This window comes from Cynocephalus volans, chromosome 4 (genome assembly GCF_027409185.1).
Source record: "Cynocephalus volans isolate mCynVol1 chromosome 4, mCynVol1.pri, whole genome shotgun sequence".
In the NCBI taxonomy this organism is placed as follows: Eukaryota; Metazoa; Chordata; class Mammalia; order Dermoptera; family Cynocephalidae; genus Cynocephalus; species Cynocephalus volans.
In genome coordinates this window covers 161,820,843-161,833,846 of record NC_084463.1, presented here as the reverse complement: position 1 = coordinate 161,833,846, position 13,004 = coordinate 161,820,843, and the positions used below count along the sequence as shown (strand labels likewise).

General features: G+C 51.7%; 1 protein-coding gene across 1 annotated transcript; it reads left to right on the top strand.

Moving 5' to 3' along the window:
* The first annotated feature begins 7,909 nt into the window (after positions 1 to 7,909).
* On the top strand, positions 7,910 to 12,911 carry CTSF (cathepsin F). Its single transcript, XM_063094090.1, is given in 14 exon segments — positions 7,910 to 8,261; positions 8,415 to 8,513; positions 8,819 to 8,926; positions 8,929 to 9,057; positions 9,176 to 9,251; positions 9,850 to 9,963; positions 10,085 to 10,230; positions 10,320 to 10,416; positions 10,494 to 10,574; positions 11,331 to 11,450; positions 11,525 to 11,589; positions 11,687 to 11,777; positions 12,241 to 12,299; positions 12,376 to 12,911. Coding segments are annotated over 14 exon segments (1,485 nt in total). The 5' UTR covers positions 7,910 to 8,036; the 3' UTR covers positions 12,451 to 12,911.
* Positions 12,912 to 13,004: the final 93 nt, after the last annotated feature.

Sequence of the window (13,004 nt, the reverse complement as noted above, 5' to 3'; positions counted from 1 at the left end):
AAATATCAATACCATAAGAAAAGAAGGAACTCAGAGCAATGCATGCCAAGAAAAAAAACCTGTATTCTTTTAAAGTCTTTTTGAGCCCATGCAGTTTTAGGTCCCAACATGGCTTCAGTCCTGCTCATTCCAGTATATCCTCCAGATGGTCTTGGGCTGAGAAATTCTAACCTACAAATCCGTTTAAGTTGTACCAAAATATTTATGAACATTAAATTTAATAATAACATCAATAAAATGACTTTCTTCTAGAGGCATTCGATTAAATACATAGCAGTTTCCTTTTTAAAAAATATTTGAGGTCAATAAAAATTCTTTTTTCCATTCTCCAACATTTTCACAGGCCCGGAAAGCTCAGAGGCCTATGGTACCTGCTGGAGAAAATGGTCTTAAGGGCAGGCAGTGTTCCCATAGGGGGGATAGAAACAGAGGAGAATAAGACAGTCAAGGTCTCCACTCTCAGAAAATTACAGTCCAGTGGGAAATAAGCAACATAAGGAAACAAGCAAAATATGCTGAAAGGTATAAAGTGCTCTGAGGTAGGGAGAGGGGGCTCCTTTAGATGAGGTGGTCCTATAACATTAAGCCGAGACTGGAAGGCTAAGAAGGAACCTGACCTTTACAGAGCAGAAGAGATCTCTATAGGCAGAGGGAACAGCCAGCACAAAGGACCTGTGACAGGGAAGCGCTGAGCTTGTCAACAGAAAGGGTGTCACTTTGGCAGAGGCGTAGTGAGAGGTGGTGAGCCAGGCATGAGATGAGTTCAAATGGGAAGGCATGAGCCAGATTGTGGGGAAAATATAGGAAAATGGCCAGGACTCCCTTGGATGTTTGGAATCTTGCTGAGCATTTGATGTAAATATGTAACTGTGCACATGCGCCCAGTTGTTCCTTGGGTACTGTCTGTGGATGCACGTGGGCACCCAGGTGTCCTGGGTTATCAGACTTGAGCATAAAGGAAAATGGCTCTGATCCAGCGTCCCTGCCCCTGGGATGTCCCTGGGGGGGCCATGGGGAGGATGCTACTGGTTGCTGCCAGGGCCCCCAGGATGCCTCGAGAGGCCACTGCTGCTGGATCTGTAAGCTGCTGCTGCTGCTGAGGAAGCTGAGGACTGAGCTTGTGTCCTCTGCCAACGGATCCCAGGGTCTTTCCTAATTACCTAGCTTGTGGACCTGTATGTGAGGAATCTGGTGACCCAGCCGGACATGTGAAGGGTCTAGTGACCCTGCTTGGCATATGAGAGGTCTGTGACATAGTCTGTATATGAGGGGTCTGTGACCCAGTCTGTACAAAGGGTTTGAAGGGTCTGTGAGCCCTAACTCAACAATATACAGATCACGCCCAGCCTTACATGCCGTGGTGTGCAGTATGTATTTTATTCTAAGTGCAGGGAGGGCCATGATCTGTCATGGGTTGGGCTCCTGGGGAGGCAGACCCTGAGATGGAGATTAGCGGGCAGGAGGTCTGTCAGGGAGGGCTCTTCAGATCAATACCTGGAGAAGGGAAGGAAGCGAGACAGTGCAGGGGAGAAGTTGAGCGGTCATGCAGTATTATGGACGCCTCCTATGACCTTATAGGGAGTTCTGAAACCATGACCCTTCAGACTCATCACTAGATGCAGGTTCTTTTAAAAAAAAATGGGGGAAGGGGGTGTGACTATTCAGCTAAGGCGATCCCCTAGGAGCTGACAGCACTCCCAGTAGGTGGACACCAAGTCCACTGCTCAAGGGGGGATCTGGTCTGCACATCACTGCTCACACCTGTTCCAGTTTACTTTTAAGGAGGCGCCTCTAAACTGCTGCATGGAGAGTACATTATTGGAGGCGGGAGTGGATCCACCTGGGCAAGCAGTGATGGTGGCTTGGCCATGAGCAGTGGCTGTGGGAATGGAAGGAAGTGGGCGGACTTGGGAACTATTGGGAGGTGGGATACGGAGCACTGGAAGAGGGTTAGAGATGGGCATGGAGAAAGGGAAGGAGCAAGGACACTTCAGGTCTCTGGACTGAACGACGGGAGGGATAGTGATGCCATATGCTGTGATGGGAGATTCCTGAAGTGGGGTGGGAAGATAATATGCAGTTTTGGCCAAGTTTGAGATCCAGAGGTTGATGTCTAGTAGGTGGTGTGAAGCGCACAGGCCAGATGTCTCTGTTTTAATTTTTGGCTGCATGTAGGGGATGTAGATTAAGGCCGATTTTCATCCAGTGATGCTGGACTCTTCTCTGGCCTTGCCTCCCTGACCCAGGTTGTGCTTGGGAGGGCAGCGGCTGCACGGGAGGTGAAGGTGCGCCCAGAGCCAGCCCCTCAACTTCTTCCAGGGCTGCCGACACCCCGGGATGCGCGGGACCGAGCCTCAACAGCGCCACCGTGTGTCAATGCGAAGTCACAACAGCAGCGGACCGCAGACCGACCAGTTGCTCTGATGGTGGGGAAAGGAGGTGGGGACACCCTCAGACACCGGCTCCCTCCTCTCCTGCTCGTTCAGAGCAAATAAATCACTGCAGGTTCCGGAAAACTTAGAGGTGGTAGGGAGACGAGGAGCCTCATAAGAAAGATGTAGCTAGGCAATGAAGTTGGAAGAATTATTTAAGAAAAATAAAAGGGTGTTATTGTACTTGTGCCATAAAGGAATCGGTATAGTGTTGACAACTAGCATTCAGTGAGCATACACGAGGGGTGGGCACTGTATCCACACGATCCCGTGTAATCTACCCACATCCCTATAGGAAACTGAGGCTCAGAGAGGTGAGAAATGTGTCCCAGGTCACAACAAATGGTGGTGGACTTAGGAGCCCAGATCAGCCTAACAGTGGATCCCAGCTGTTTCAGATCCAACAAGGCCCTTTAGCAATAAATATTTGACAATGCCCTCTTTACATCCCCAACATCTAGATTGTGCCTGATATGTAGTATGCACATGGTCAATATTTGTTGAATGAACAAAATGAAATTAATAGATAATATCCTACCTAACCATATAATTTTAAAAATCAAGGAAAATGAAAGTAATTTATGCTAAAGAAATCTGAATTTCCGCATGCACATGCTCAATCAGGATCACACTAGAACACATAATGAAATGATCACTGTGAACCGAGACTGTTCCCAGTACAGACTGATACAGGTGCGCTGCCTTCAGAAACATGATCTTCTGAAATGGCAAATAACCCTTCATAAAGATCTGAACTCATACAGGGAAAATTCTTCCTTTGATTTATACTTCAGTAGCATTCCTGGGAAATTCAGTACTGTATATACTAAAACTGTGCACATAATATTTTATGTTTACATGTATAACAAAGTTAGGGTTCTCAGCTCAGATAATGACAAACAGGTCTTCCACTTAAGTAAATACCCAGTGGGACATTAGAAAGTCGTGCAGGACATGGAACAATCCTCTATTATGGGGACTGTGCCAAACATTGAAGGATGTTTAGCATCCCTGGCTCCATCTGCTAAAGATCAGAAGGGCCCCAATCAATGTGATAACCAGAAATGCCTCCACAAATTTCCAAATCCAGATTTCCAGGGACAGTGGATCTCTCTTTAGGACCTCTGGTGTATGTCAAAGCACAGCCGACGAAGCTGTGCTCTACTGGCCACCTCTTCTTTGTGGGCCCTCTCGGAGACCTCTCACATCCTTCCTTTAGCACTTCCTGTGAGAGTGGTTTTTTCCTAGAAAGTTAGAACTGATGTAATAAATGACATACATTTCTACCCTGTTCCTGTTTCTACAAAAAGGCTCAAAGAGCTAAAGTAATTGCTCACAGTCACAAAGGCAATCTAAAGTGGCAGAACCAGAATTAGAACCTGGGTCAGTCTGACTCTAAAATCTGTGATTTTGCCCACTTTTCTAATCCCTCCTCACTACCTCCCATCTCCTCTCAGAAAAAGACTTCTGTCATTCTGGGGAGCCAAGGCTTAGAAGCATCTGACTGCTGTGGATTGAATGTCCCCCTAAAACTCATTGAAGCCTGACCCTCACTGTAATAGTGCTGAGGATGGGAAATCTGATTACGGTGTTGAAAGGTGGGGCCTTTAAGAGGTGATTAGATTGTGAGGACTGTGCCCTTGTGAATGGACTGATTCATTCATGGAGTCATGGCATGGTTCATGGCTTTAAGAGGAGGGCAAGTGAGAAGGTCAGCTCTCTTGCTCAGGCCATTCTCACCATGTGACACCCTGAATTGCTGTAGAGAGTCACCACCCAGAAGGACCCTCACTAGATGTGCCCGCCGGACTTTGGATTTCCAAACCTCCAATACTGTAAGAAATAAATTTCAGTCCTTTATAAATTACCCAGCTTGGTGTATTCTGTTCTAAGCAACAGAAACAGACTAATAGACTCACTTACTGAGTAAAATTCCTATAAGTTGTCTGCCATTTCTGAAGGGCAGGAGGTACATGCAGAGGGGTCTGGAATGGATTCAGACCATACAGTTGTTACCTGGAACTTGCACAAATCAGGTGAATACTTGCAGAAGTGAAAACCCTGCTGTTTGTCTTATCTTGTCCTAGAAAGGTCGGTTACATCCGGCTGTGACTGAGGTGTTGGTTCACCTCTTAGCTGTTTTCATTCATGAGCTGCATTTATCTCAGTGTAAATGGTGCAGACTTTCTCAAATTCTAGTGGCAGAAGAGGGTGAAATCAACCCCTTACCTGAGACCTGGGATGAGTCACAAGCAACTACCATTTTATTGAAATCTAAGGTCCTATAAGAAGGGCTGCAAATTTTGCACACCACCCCAAATATTTTGGGGATGTGTTCTAATAAAAAATAAATTAAGGGGCCAGCCCGTGGCTCACTCGGGAGACTATGGTGCTAATAACACCAAGGCCACGGGTTCAGATCCCATATAGGGATGGCCGGTTAGCTCACTGGGTGAGCGTGGTGCTGACAACACCGAGTCAAGGGTTAAGATCCCCTTACTGGTCATCTTTAAAAAAAAAAATTAATTAATTAATGAAAAGTAAATTTCAGACCATGTAAGACTGTCATGCTCTACCAACAGAGCTAGCTGGCACTCCACCTTGTGTAAAAATTGATGTATAATGGCATACTTTTCAAACATAAGTGTTCTTAAGATTCACTGGCATATTCCAAGTTCCTTACCTTGACCTACCGAGGCAAAAGCCAGGACCATGCATTGTCAACTACCCCTGGGTGACTGGGTGACTGATCTATTTAGTCCATTGAGTGTGCTCGGAGGAACAGTGCTCTATTTATCCTCTGGCTTTCAATGGCATGCCTTTGTATACCCCAGGATGTCTGCAGAGGCCAGTTTGAGAGACAGAATCTTTATGAGTATTGGAACTGGATTCAAACTAGCTTCCATCATTTACCATTTTTGCTACTTGGGCAAGTTACTGAATCTCTTTTTGCTTCGGTTTCCTCCTCTGCATCATACCTATCTCATGGGTTGTATGGGGTTAAATGGGCTAGTACATGTACATGCCGAGGACTCTGAGTGCCTAGACTGGAGTCAGTGCGCATTAAGTGTTAGCTATTATTATTGCTGCTGTTAAAATTTCCATGTGCTGGGTACTCTTCTGGGGAATTCCTATGGCAGGCAGATGCTGAGGTGGCCCCTGTGACCCCTGCCTCCTAATATTCACACCCCTGGGTAATCCCCTCCCCTGGAGTGTGGGCAGGACCTGTAACTTGCTCCTAACCAATAGGAGACAGCAGAGGTAATCGATATATGTGATTATGTGTATTTGATTATATTATACAAGATTATAATAGCCTGTCTTTCTCTTACTGGCTTTGAGGAATCAAGTGGCAGTGTTGGGAAGGCCCATGTGTCAAGGACCTGAGGCCCTCAGTCTGGCAGCCCACAAGGAACTGAATGCTGCCAACAGCACATGAGTTTGGAAGTGGATCTTTCCCCAGTTGAGCCTCCGATGAGACTGCAGCCCTCCAACACTATGAATGCTGCCTTGCAGAGGACACAGTTAAGCCATGCGTGGACTCCTGACCCATAGAAACTGATATAATCAATACTCATTGCTTTAAACCATTAATTTTGTGGTAATGTTTTACACAGGAATAGATAACTAACACACGACCCCTCACCTTCTCACCTCTTTGCTCCTGCAAGTCTGCCCTTTCTCTCCTGAATCATCAACACCTCCCTTTCTATTCCCATCAATCCCTCAACCCAGAAACATGCTCTAGTGTCTCCATCTTAAAAACACTCTTTGGATGCCCCACACCCCTCCAGTTATCACTTCATTTCTCTACTCTCCTTCATGGCAAAACTTGAATTCCTTGTCCACATTTCTCCCATTCTCTCCTCAACCCACTGCTTTTAATGAGGTCCCCGGTGCCCTACTACAAGTTGCTCAATCCAAAGGTTACTTCTCTCTTTTCATCTTACTTGCCCTCCCGGTGGCATCTGGAAGAGCCATCCACATCCTCTTTCTCAAAATACACTCTCTTCTTCTGCTTTCTTAACATCGCCCTCTCTGCGTCTTCCTCCTCCCACGACGTCCATTCCTTCCCCGTCTCCTCTGCTGCCTCCCTATTTTCAGCTCAGCTTCTGAATGTTGGCATGCTCCCGAACTTCGGTTTCTTCTTTTGTAATTGTACAATTTCTCTCTTGAAAAGTTGTGAGAATTGCCCGAGGTAATATATGTATGGCTTAAAAAATATTTCTCCTCCCCACCCCATTAATTACAATTATGCTCTTCTGCATTACTCTGGCAAGAAGATGAGCTACCTTTTCCCCCAGACACTTGTCAGGTGGCTCCAGTATCCAGGAAACAGACTTGGGGGAAGACGACTGTCTCCCACAAAGGCTAAGTACACTGCTAATGAGGATCTCTGGAAACCTGGATCTAAGAAAAGTCCTGCTGTTTCTGCCAGGGCCTTAGAAAACCCCTGTAAGAGAGACAAGGGGAGCCCCAAAGTGCTTAAACCAGGGGAGAGCACAAGCAGGGAGAGATCAGTATCCACTGGAGTCCCTCAAGCCCTTCCCTCTCAAACCTCAGCGGGTGACCTGGCTCCAGCACTAATTTTTGTTTTTCTTTCCTCTTTTTTTTTTGGCGCTGGCTGTACAGGGGTCAAACTCTGGACCTCCGTGTTATCAGTGCCACCTTCTAACCAACTGAGCTAACTGGCCAGCCCAGCACTAATTTCTGAATAGCTGGAAAGTCACTTCACCTCTCTAGATCTCTGCTGCTGTAAAGTCAGGTTTGGAGTAAATAATCTTTAGCATCAGTTCTCCCACCTTCTGAGCCCAGACCAACTGCGCACCCCCTCCTGTGATTTCTCCAGTTTCCTGAAACATTCCCTTCCCTGTTTCCTCTTTCCCCGCTGGGAACACCTTGCAGGAAAATGTCTTTTTCTCAGTCTCTCCACTAGACCGTGAGCTCCGAGAAGGCAGCACTGTGCCTAATGCGTCTGTACGTGCCTCCAAGTGGTAGTCATGGAGCACAGCGTGTGCATGCTTGGGGGCACAGTCCCAGCCCTGTGCCCTTCGCTTCAGTGGTTATGCTCGCATGACTGCGTTTGATCCTCACCACATCTTGCGACACTGCCAGCACGGGGAATATTACCTGCTATTTCGCTGTCGAGAACAGGGACGATCAAGCTGCGAACCCAGGCTCTGAAGCCAACTGTCTGGGTTCGAGTGCAGCTCTCCGTCTTACCAGATGTTTGACAAGCCTCTACCTCCTCACCTGTAAGATAAGGACAGCACCTAATTCACAGAACCGCTACGATGATTCAAGGGAGATGGCAGGCAATGCCTAACATAGAACAAGGAAGCAGAAAATGACACTTACTAGCTTGACTCCAGGGTCAGCCGCCGCTCCCCGCCCCTCACCCCAGCGCCCCACGTGCCTCGAGTAAATAAGCGAACGCGCAGGCGCGCCAGGCCCGCGCCCATTGGCCGGCGCCCCTGCGCCCGCAGCCGGAGAAGACGGGGCCCCGCCGGCCGCGGGCTCCTGTGCCTAGTCCGTTGTTCCGCGCGTCTGTCCGTGCGCGCGTCTGTCCGTGCTCGCGTCCAGGCCGCCGGCTTCGCCTTCGCCATGGAGCCCTGGCTGCGGCTGCTGCGGCTGCTGGGGCTGCTGGGGCTGCTGGGGCTGCTCCCGGGCTCGGCCCCCGTCCCCGCCCAGCCCCGGGCCGTCGGCGCTCAGGCCTGGGAGCCGCCGTCCCCCGAGCTGCTGGGGCCCGCCCGCTTCGCCCTGGAGACGTACAACCGGGCGGCTGGGACGCGGGCCGTGCTGGGGGCCGTGCGCGGTCGCGTCCGCCGGGTGAGGATGGGAACTTTGGCCGAGACTTGGGGTGCGGGGCGGGACGGCGGAGGCACTGGGAACGCGGAGGGCGGCGCGGGTGCGGCTGGGGCTCAGCGAAGGACGGGCCGAGCGGGAGGCGGCTGTGCCCGCCTCACCCGCCCCTCCGTCCAGGCGGGCAAGGGGTCGCTGTACTCCCTGGAGGCGATCCTGGAGGAGCAGCCCTGCAGAGACCCCACGGTGTGCCAACTCCCTGTGTCCAAGAAGACCTTGGTGAGTGATGGGGCTCCTGCCGTTCCCCGCCACCAGGTGGCAGTTGCGTAATGGGTTAGGGCAAGAAGCTGGGATCTGTGGCAGCAGCTACGCCACCCTGAGTCACTCCCCAGGCCCCGAGGGCCAGAGACCAAGATGCTGTGAATCAGAGGGTGTCCGCGTGCTGGGGTGCTGGCCGTGTCTCACCGTCCACGATGGGGGTGATTGCCTTGGGGATGGTCCTTATCTGAGGATCCTCTAGCTTCGTCTTGCCCAGACCTTGCCTCCATCCCAGTCGGCAGACTGGCTTCTTCCTCTCCCTCCAGCTCTGCAGCTTCGAAGTCCTGGATGAGCCAGGAAGACGCATGCTGCTGAGGCGGGACTGTAGCCCAGTGGATACCAAGGTTACAGGTGCTGAGATAGCCGGAGGATGCTGGGACAGCCCAAATCAGACTTCAGTCAGGGTTCAGCCTTGATTTCCTGTCTGTTCCAACTCTATCCAGATGACAGAGACGAGACTTTCAGTTCAGTCCTTCCACTGTTGAACAAGGACCCCCTGCCCCGGGTGAGGAGCCCATATCTGGGGAGCCAGCTGCTGCCTTATTCCCCTCTCCTCCCTTCACCCTGGAATGAGGCTCCCTGGTCAGGCTGAGCTCCTTGTAAAGACCCTTCGGCTTTTCCAGGACTTTCCTGTGAAAGTGACTTCAGCCTTCAAGAAATTTGTCTCCACCTATAACCGGACATATGAGACAAAGGAAGGTGAGGACCCAGCCTTGGCTGCACCTGTCCCAATCAGATCAGGGCCTTCTCCCCAACTTGACACCTTGGTGTTGGGGAAACACAAGAGGTAGTGCTTCTTTTCAGGGACCCGTAAATCCCCGAGTTCTTGCCCAGCCTTCCGGGACTAGGAAGCCACCCCAAGTACCTGGTCCCTTCTCCCACCTTATCTTCTCAGTCAGAAACCATGGGCCTCCATCAGTCTCCACAGGTTGGGGTGGGACAGAGGCCACATTTTCTCTGCTGGTGGCTCCCTGGCACTATGGCCCTTCCCCATGATCTTTTGTGGGTGATGACCTTTAGACCCTGTTTTAGTTACTGTTTTCAGACCTGGGAAAGTCATCGCTCTAGTTTGGTCCCCAAAATTGATTACACCTCCCATTCTGTCACTTGCAGGTCTGACCTCCCTGCCACCCTCCCCACACCTGTCTGGGGTTCTGTCCTTCTTAAAAACTGCCTCAGGCTTGATCCACAGCCCACCTACTCCTCAGGGAAACCCCTCCCTGTTAGGCCCAATCTTCCCCCCTCTTATGATCTGCCTGGGATTTGAGGCCCTCCTCTCTTGCTCCCTGGTTCTCAGAAGCCCAATGGCGGATGTCTGTCTTTGCCAGTAACCTGGTGCGAGCACAGAAGATCCAGGCCCTGGACCGTGGCACAGCTCAATATGGGGTCACTAAGTTCAGTGACCTCACAGGTAGGGGGTTGGCCAGAGTCCTTATGGAGCTTGGGAGAGATAGGGCCTGCTCCCAAGGCCTCTGGTCAGGGCTGGCTTAGAATGCTTTTCCTCCCCATGCCCTGCTCACCTTTGCCCACAGAGGAGGAGTTCCGCACCATCTACCTGAATCCCCTCCTAAAAGAGGAGCTTGGCAAGAAGATGCAGCTAGCCAAGTTCACGGGTGACTCTGCCCCACCTGAATGGGACTGGAGGAATAAAGGGGCTGTTACCAAGGTCAAGGACCAGGTTGGACCCCTAAGAAGTGAGGGTGGGACATGAGCACTGCACTGGGGTTGGGAAAGGGATCCAGTCTTGACTCTGCGTGTCTCTTGCAGGGCATGTGTGGCTCCTGCTGGGCCTTCTCAGTCACAGGCAATGTGGAGGGCCAGTGGTTCCTGAAACGGGGCACCCTGCTCTCCCTCTCTGAGCAGGGTGAGCATCCCGTTTTACCCCTGTCCCCAGCCCAGCTCCTCCAGAGGGCTCCTCGGGACTAGCCTTCTCTCTCCTAGAGCTCGTGGACTGTGACAAGGTGGACAAGGCCTGCCTGGGTGGCTTGCCCTCCAATGCTTACTCGGCCATAAAGAATTTGGGTATGCATTAATGAGGTCAGGAGGGGCAGCAGGGGCCACCTTCTTCTGCAAGAAGTCAGTTTATGAGGGGAAGAGACATGAATGTGAGAATCACAAAACTGGGTTTAAGTCTTAATGCTGACCATTACTGGCTGAAGACCTTGGGCAAGTCAACTTTTTCAGAGCCTCGGTTACCTCATCTGCAAAATGGGGCTCACCATGCCCATCTTGTAGAATCGCTTTCAATATCAAGTAAGGAAATATATGTAAAGTTCCTGGCACATAGCAAGGACTTGGTGAGCAGAGGGTCTTAGCATTTTCACTGCTTGGAGGTCTGCTAAACCAGGTAGCAGCATATCTCCCCCCTGAGGGGAGGTATTGGCCTGAATTGGCAGTGCTGTTCAGCAGTGGGCTGCAGTGTCAAGGAGGAGGAAGAGCTGAGGGACTGAGGGAGCTGTACAGAGACTGGTCCAGAAGCTTGGCAGGGTCTGGGCTGGATTAGGAGCAGACTGGCAGAGCAGGACAAGCCCTCTGCAAGAGTCAGAAGTTGGGAACTGAGCTCTGTCTCTGCCACTTTTCTTGTGGTCCTTCCTCCTTCCTCCCTACCTCCCCCAGCCTCAGTTGTGTCATCTCTAGAATGACATTCCTCAGAGGGGATGGCCTGTGACCTGGGTGGATGAGGAACATGAGACCTCGTGTATAAGGGGCTTAGTACACTTCTGGCTGGGAGAAGCCGAGTGAATGGTAAACCTTTCTCCATCCCCCGCCATTCCCCAGGAGGACTGGAGACAGAGGAGGACTACAGCTACCAGGGCCACATGCAAGCCTGCAACTTCTCGGCAGAGAAGGCCAAGGTCTACATCAATGACTCAGTGGAGCTGAGCCGCAGTGAGCAAAGTGAGTGAGGGGCAGGGGGAGGCCAGGCCAGGCCGGCGCAGGTGCCCACTGATGTTGCCCCTTCCCCATCTCAGAACTGGCAGCTTGGCTGGCCCAGAACGGCCCTATCTCTGTTGCCATCAATGCCTTTGGCATGCAGGTAAGGCCCTAGCCCTGCTGCCCCTGCTCTGTGTCTTGCCGACTCCTCCCCCACTTCTCTTTGGAGTTGGCCCCCTATTCCTTATTCTCCTCGCCAGTTCTACCGCCACGGGATCTCTCACCCATTGCGGCCCCTCTGCAGCCCTTGGCTCATCGATCATGCTGTGCTGCTTGTGGGCTATGGCAACCGTGAGTTCTGTTGACTGTCTCTCTGTCCATCCACTCCAGGCCACAGGCAGGGGTTGGACCACAGCATCTTAGGACCTCTAGAGGGGCAAATCAGGGGGTTGCCTAGGAACACTGTCCTAATCTCCTGCCTCGAGCCGTGGGTCATGCAGTAATCATCCATCCCTCTGTGGATGGGAAAGCTGAGGCTGTGGGAGGCTGAAGGGTCATGGACCAATAAACTGCTAGAGAGGGGTGGGTGGGCACCTGGGTGGGCACCCCTCCATCCCCTCATCCCCCCATGCCCCAGAGCTGTACCAGGTGGTCTCCATGAGACGGGTAGGCGGGCCTCCCCTGCTTTCTGCTCTTTTCCTAGTACCCGTCACATAGTAGGCCCACTGCAGATAAATGAAGGGTGCAGAGTGCTTGGGGCTGTGGCTGGAAAATTGGGGGTCCCTGACACTTTGTGCTCCACACTGCTCCCCAGGCTCAGACGTTCCCTTCTGGGCCATCAAGAACAGCTGGGGTACTAACTGGGGCGAGGAGGTGAGTCTTGCTTGCTTGGCCCCTGGCCCTCCAGCCCCCATGCTGCCCTGGTGCCCTCACCAACCCCTCTCCCCAGGGTTACTACTACTTGCATCGTGGGTCCGGGTCCTGTGGTGTGAACGCTATGGCCAGCTCAGCGGTGGTGAACTGAGGAGCCCACTAGCTCAGGACCTGGTGCTGAACAGAGCAGCCCTTTCCCCAGCCTGATCTGCGTATCTAGGCCCCTCTTCAGGAGGCACAGCTGGCTGAGGGACCGGCACTGGGTACCTCAGGGTGAGCAAAGGGCACTGGGCTAGAGGCACAGCCCCAGCTTCCCTCCACCCCACTCCCACCTGAAGTTCCCCAATTGCACCTTCATTGAATTGTGGTAGCTAGGAGGATCTTGGGGTAAAGGAGCATAACCTGATAGCCGAAGCTGGGATAAGAACTTTGGGCTCAGATAAGGAGCAAGAAGAAAGTATTCTGTCTTCAGCAGGCTCTGGCTTCCTGCCCCGGCTTTCCTCTGCATGATGCCATAAATTTTCTGCTCCTCCTGGATTTGGGGACAGTGTCCCATTTCACATCCAGGAAACTTGTAACCACCCTTTTCTAACAGCAATAAAGAGGTGTCCTGGTCCCCAGTGTGGTGTGAATGCTCAGTCCCTGAGGACAAGGAGGGACAGTAGGAACCCTTGGTGGGTCAAGGTGGGATAGCTGGTCCTGCCC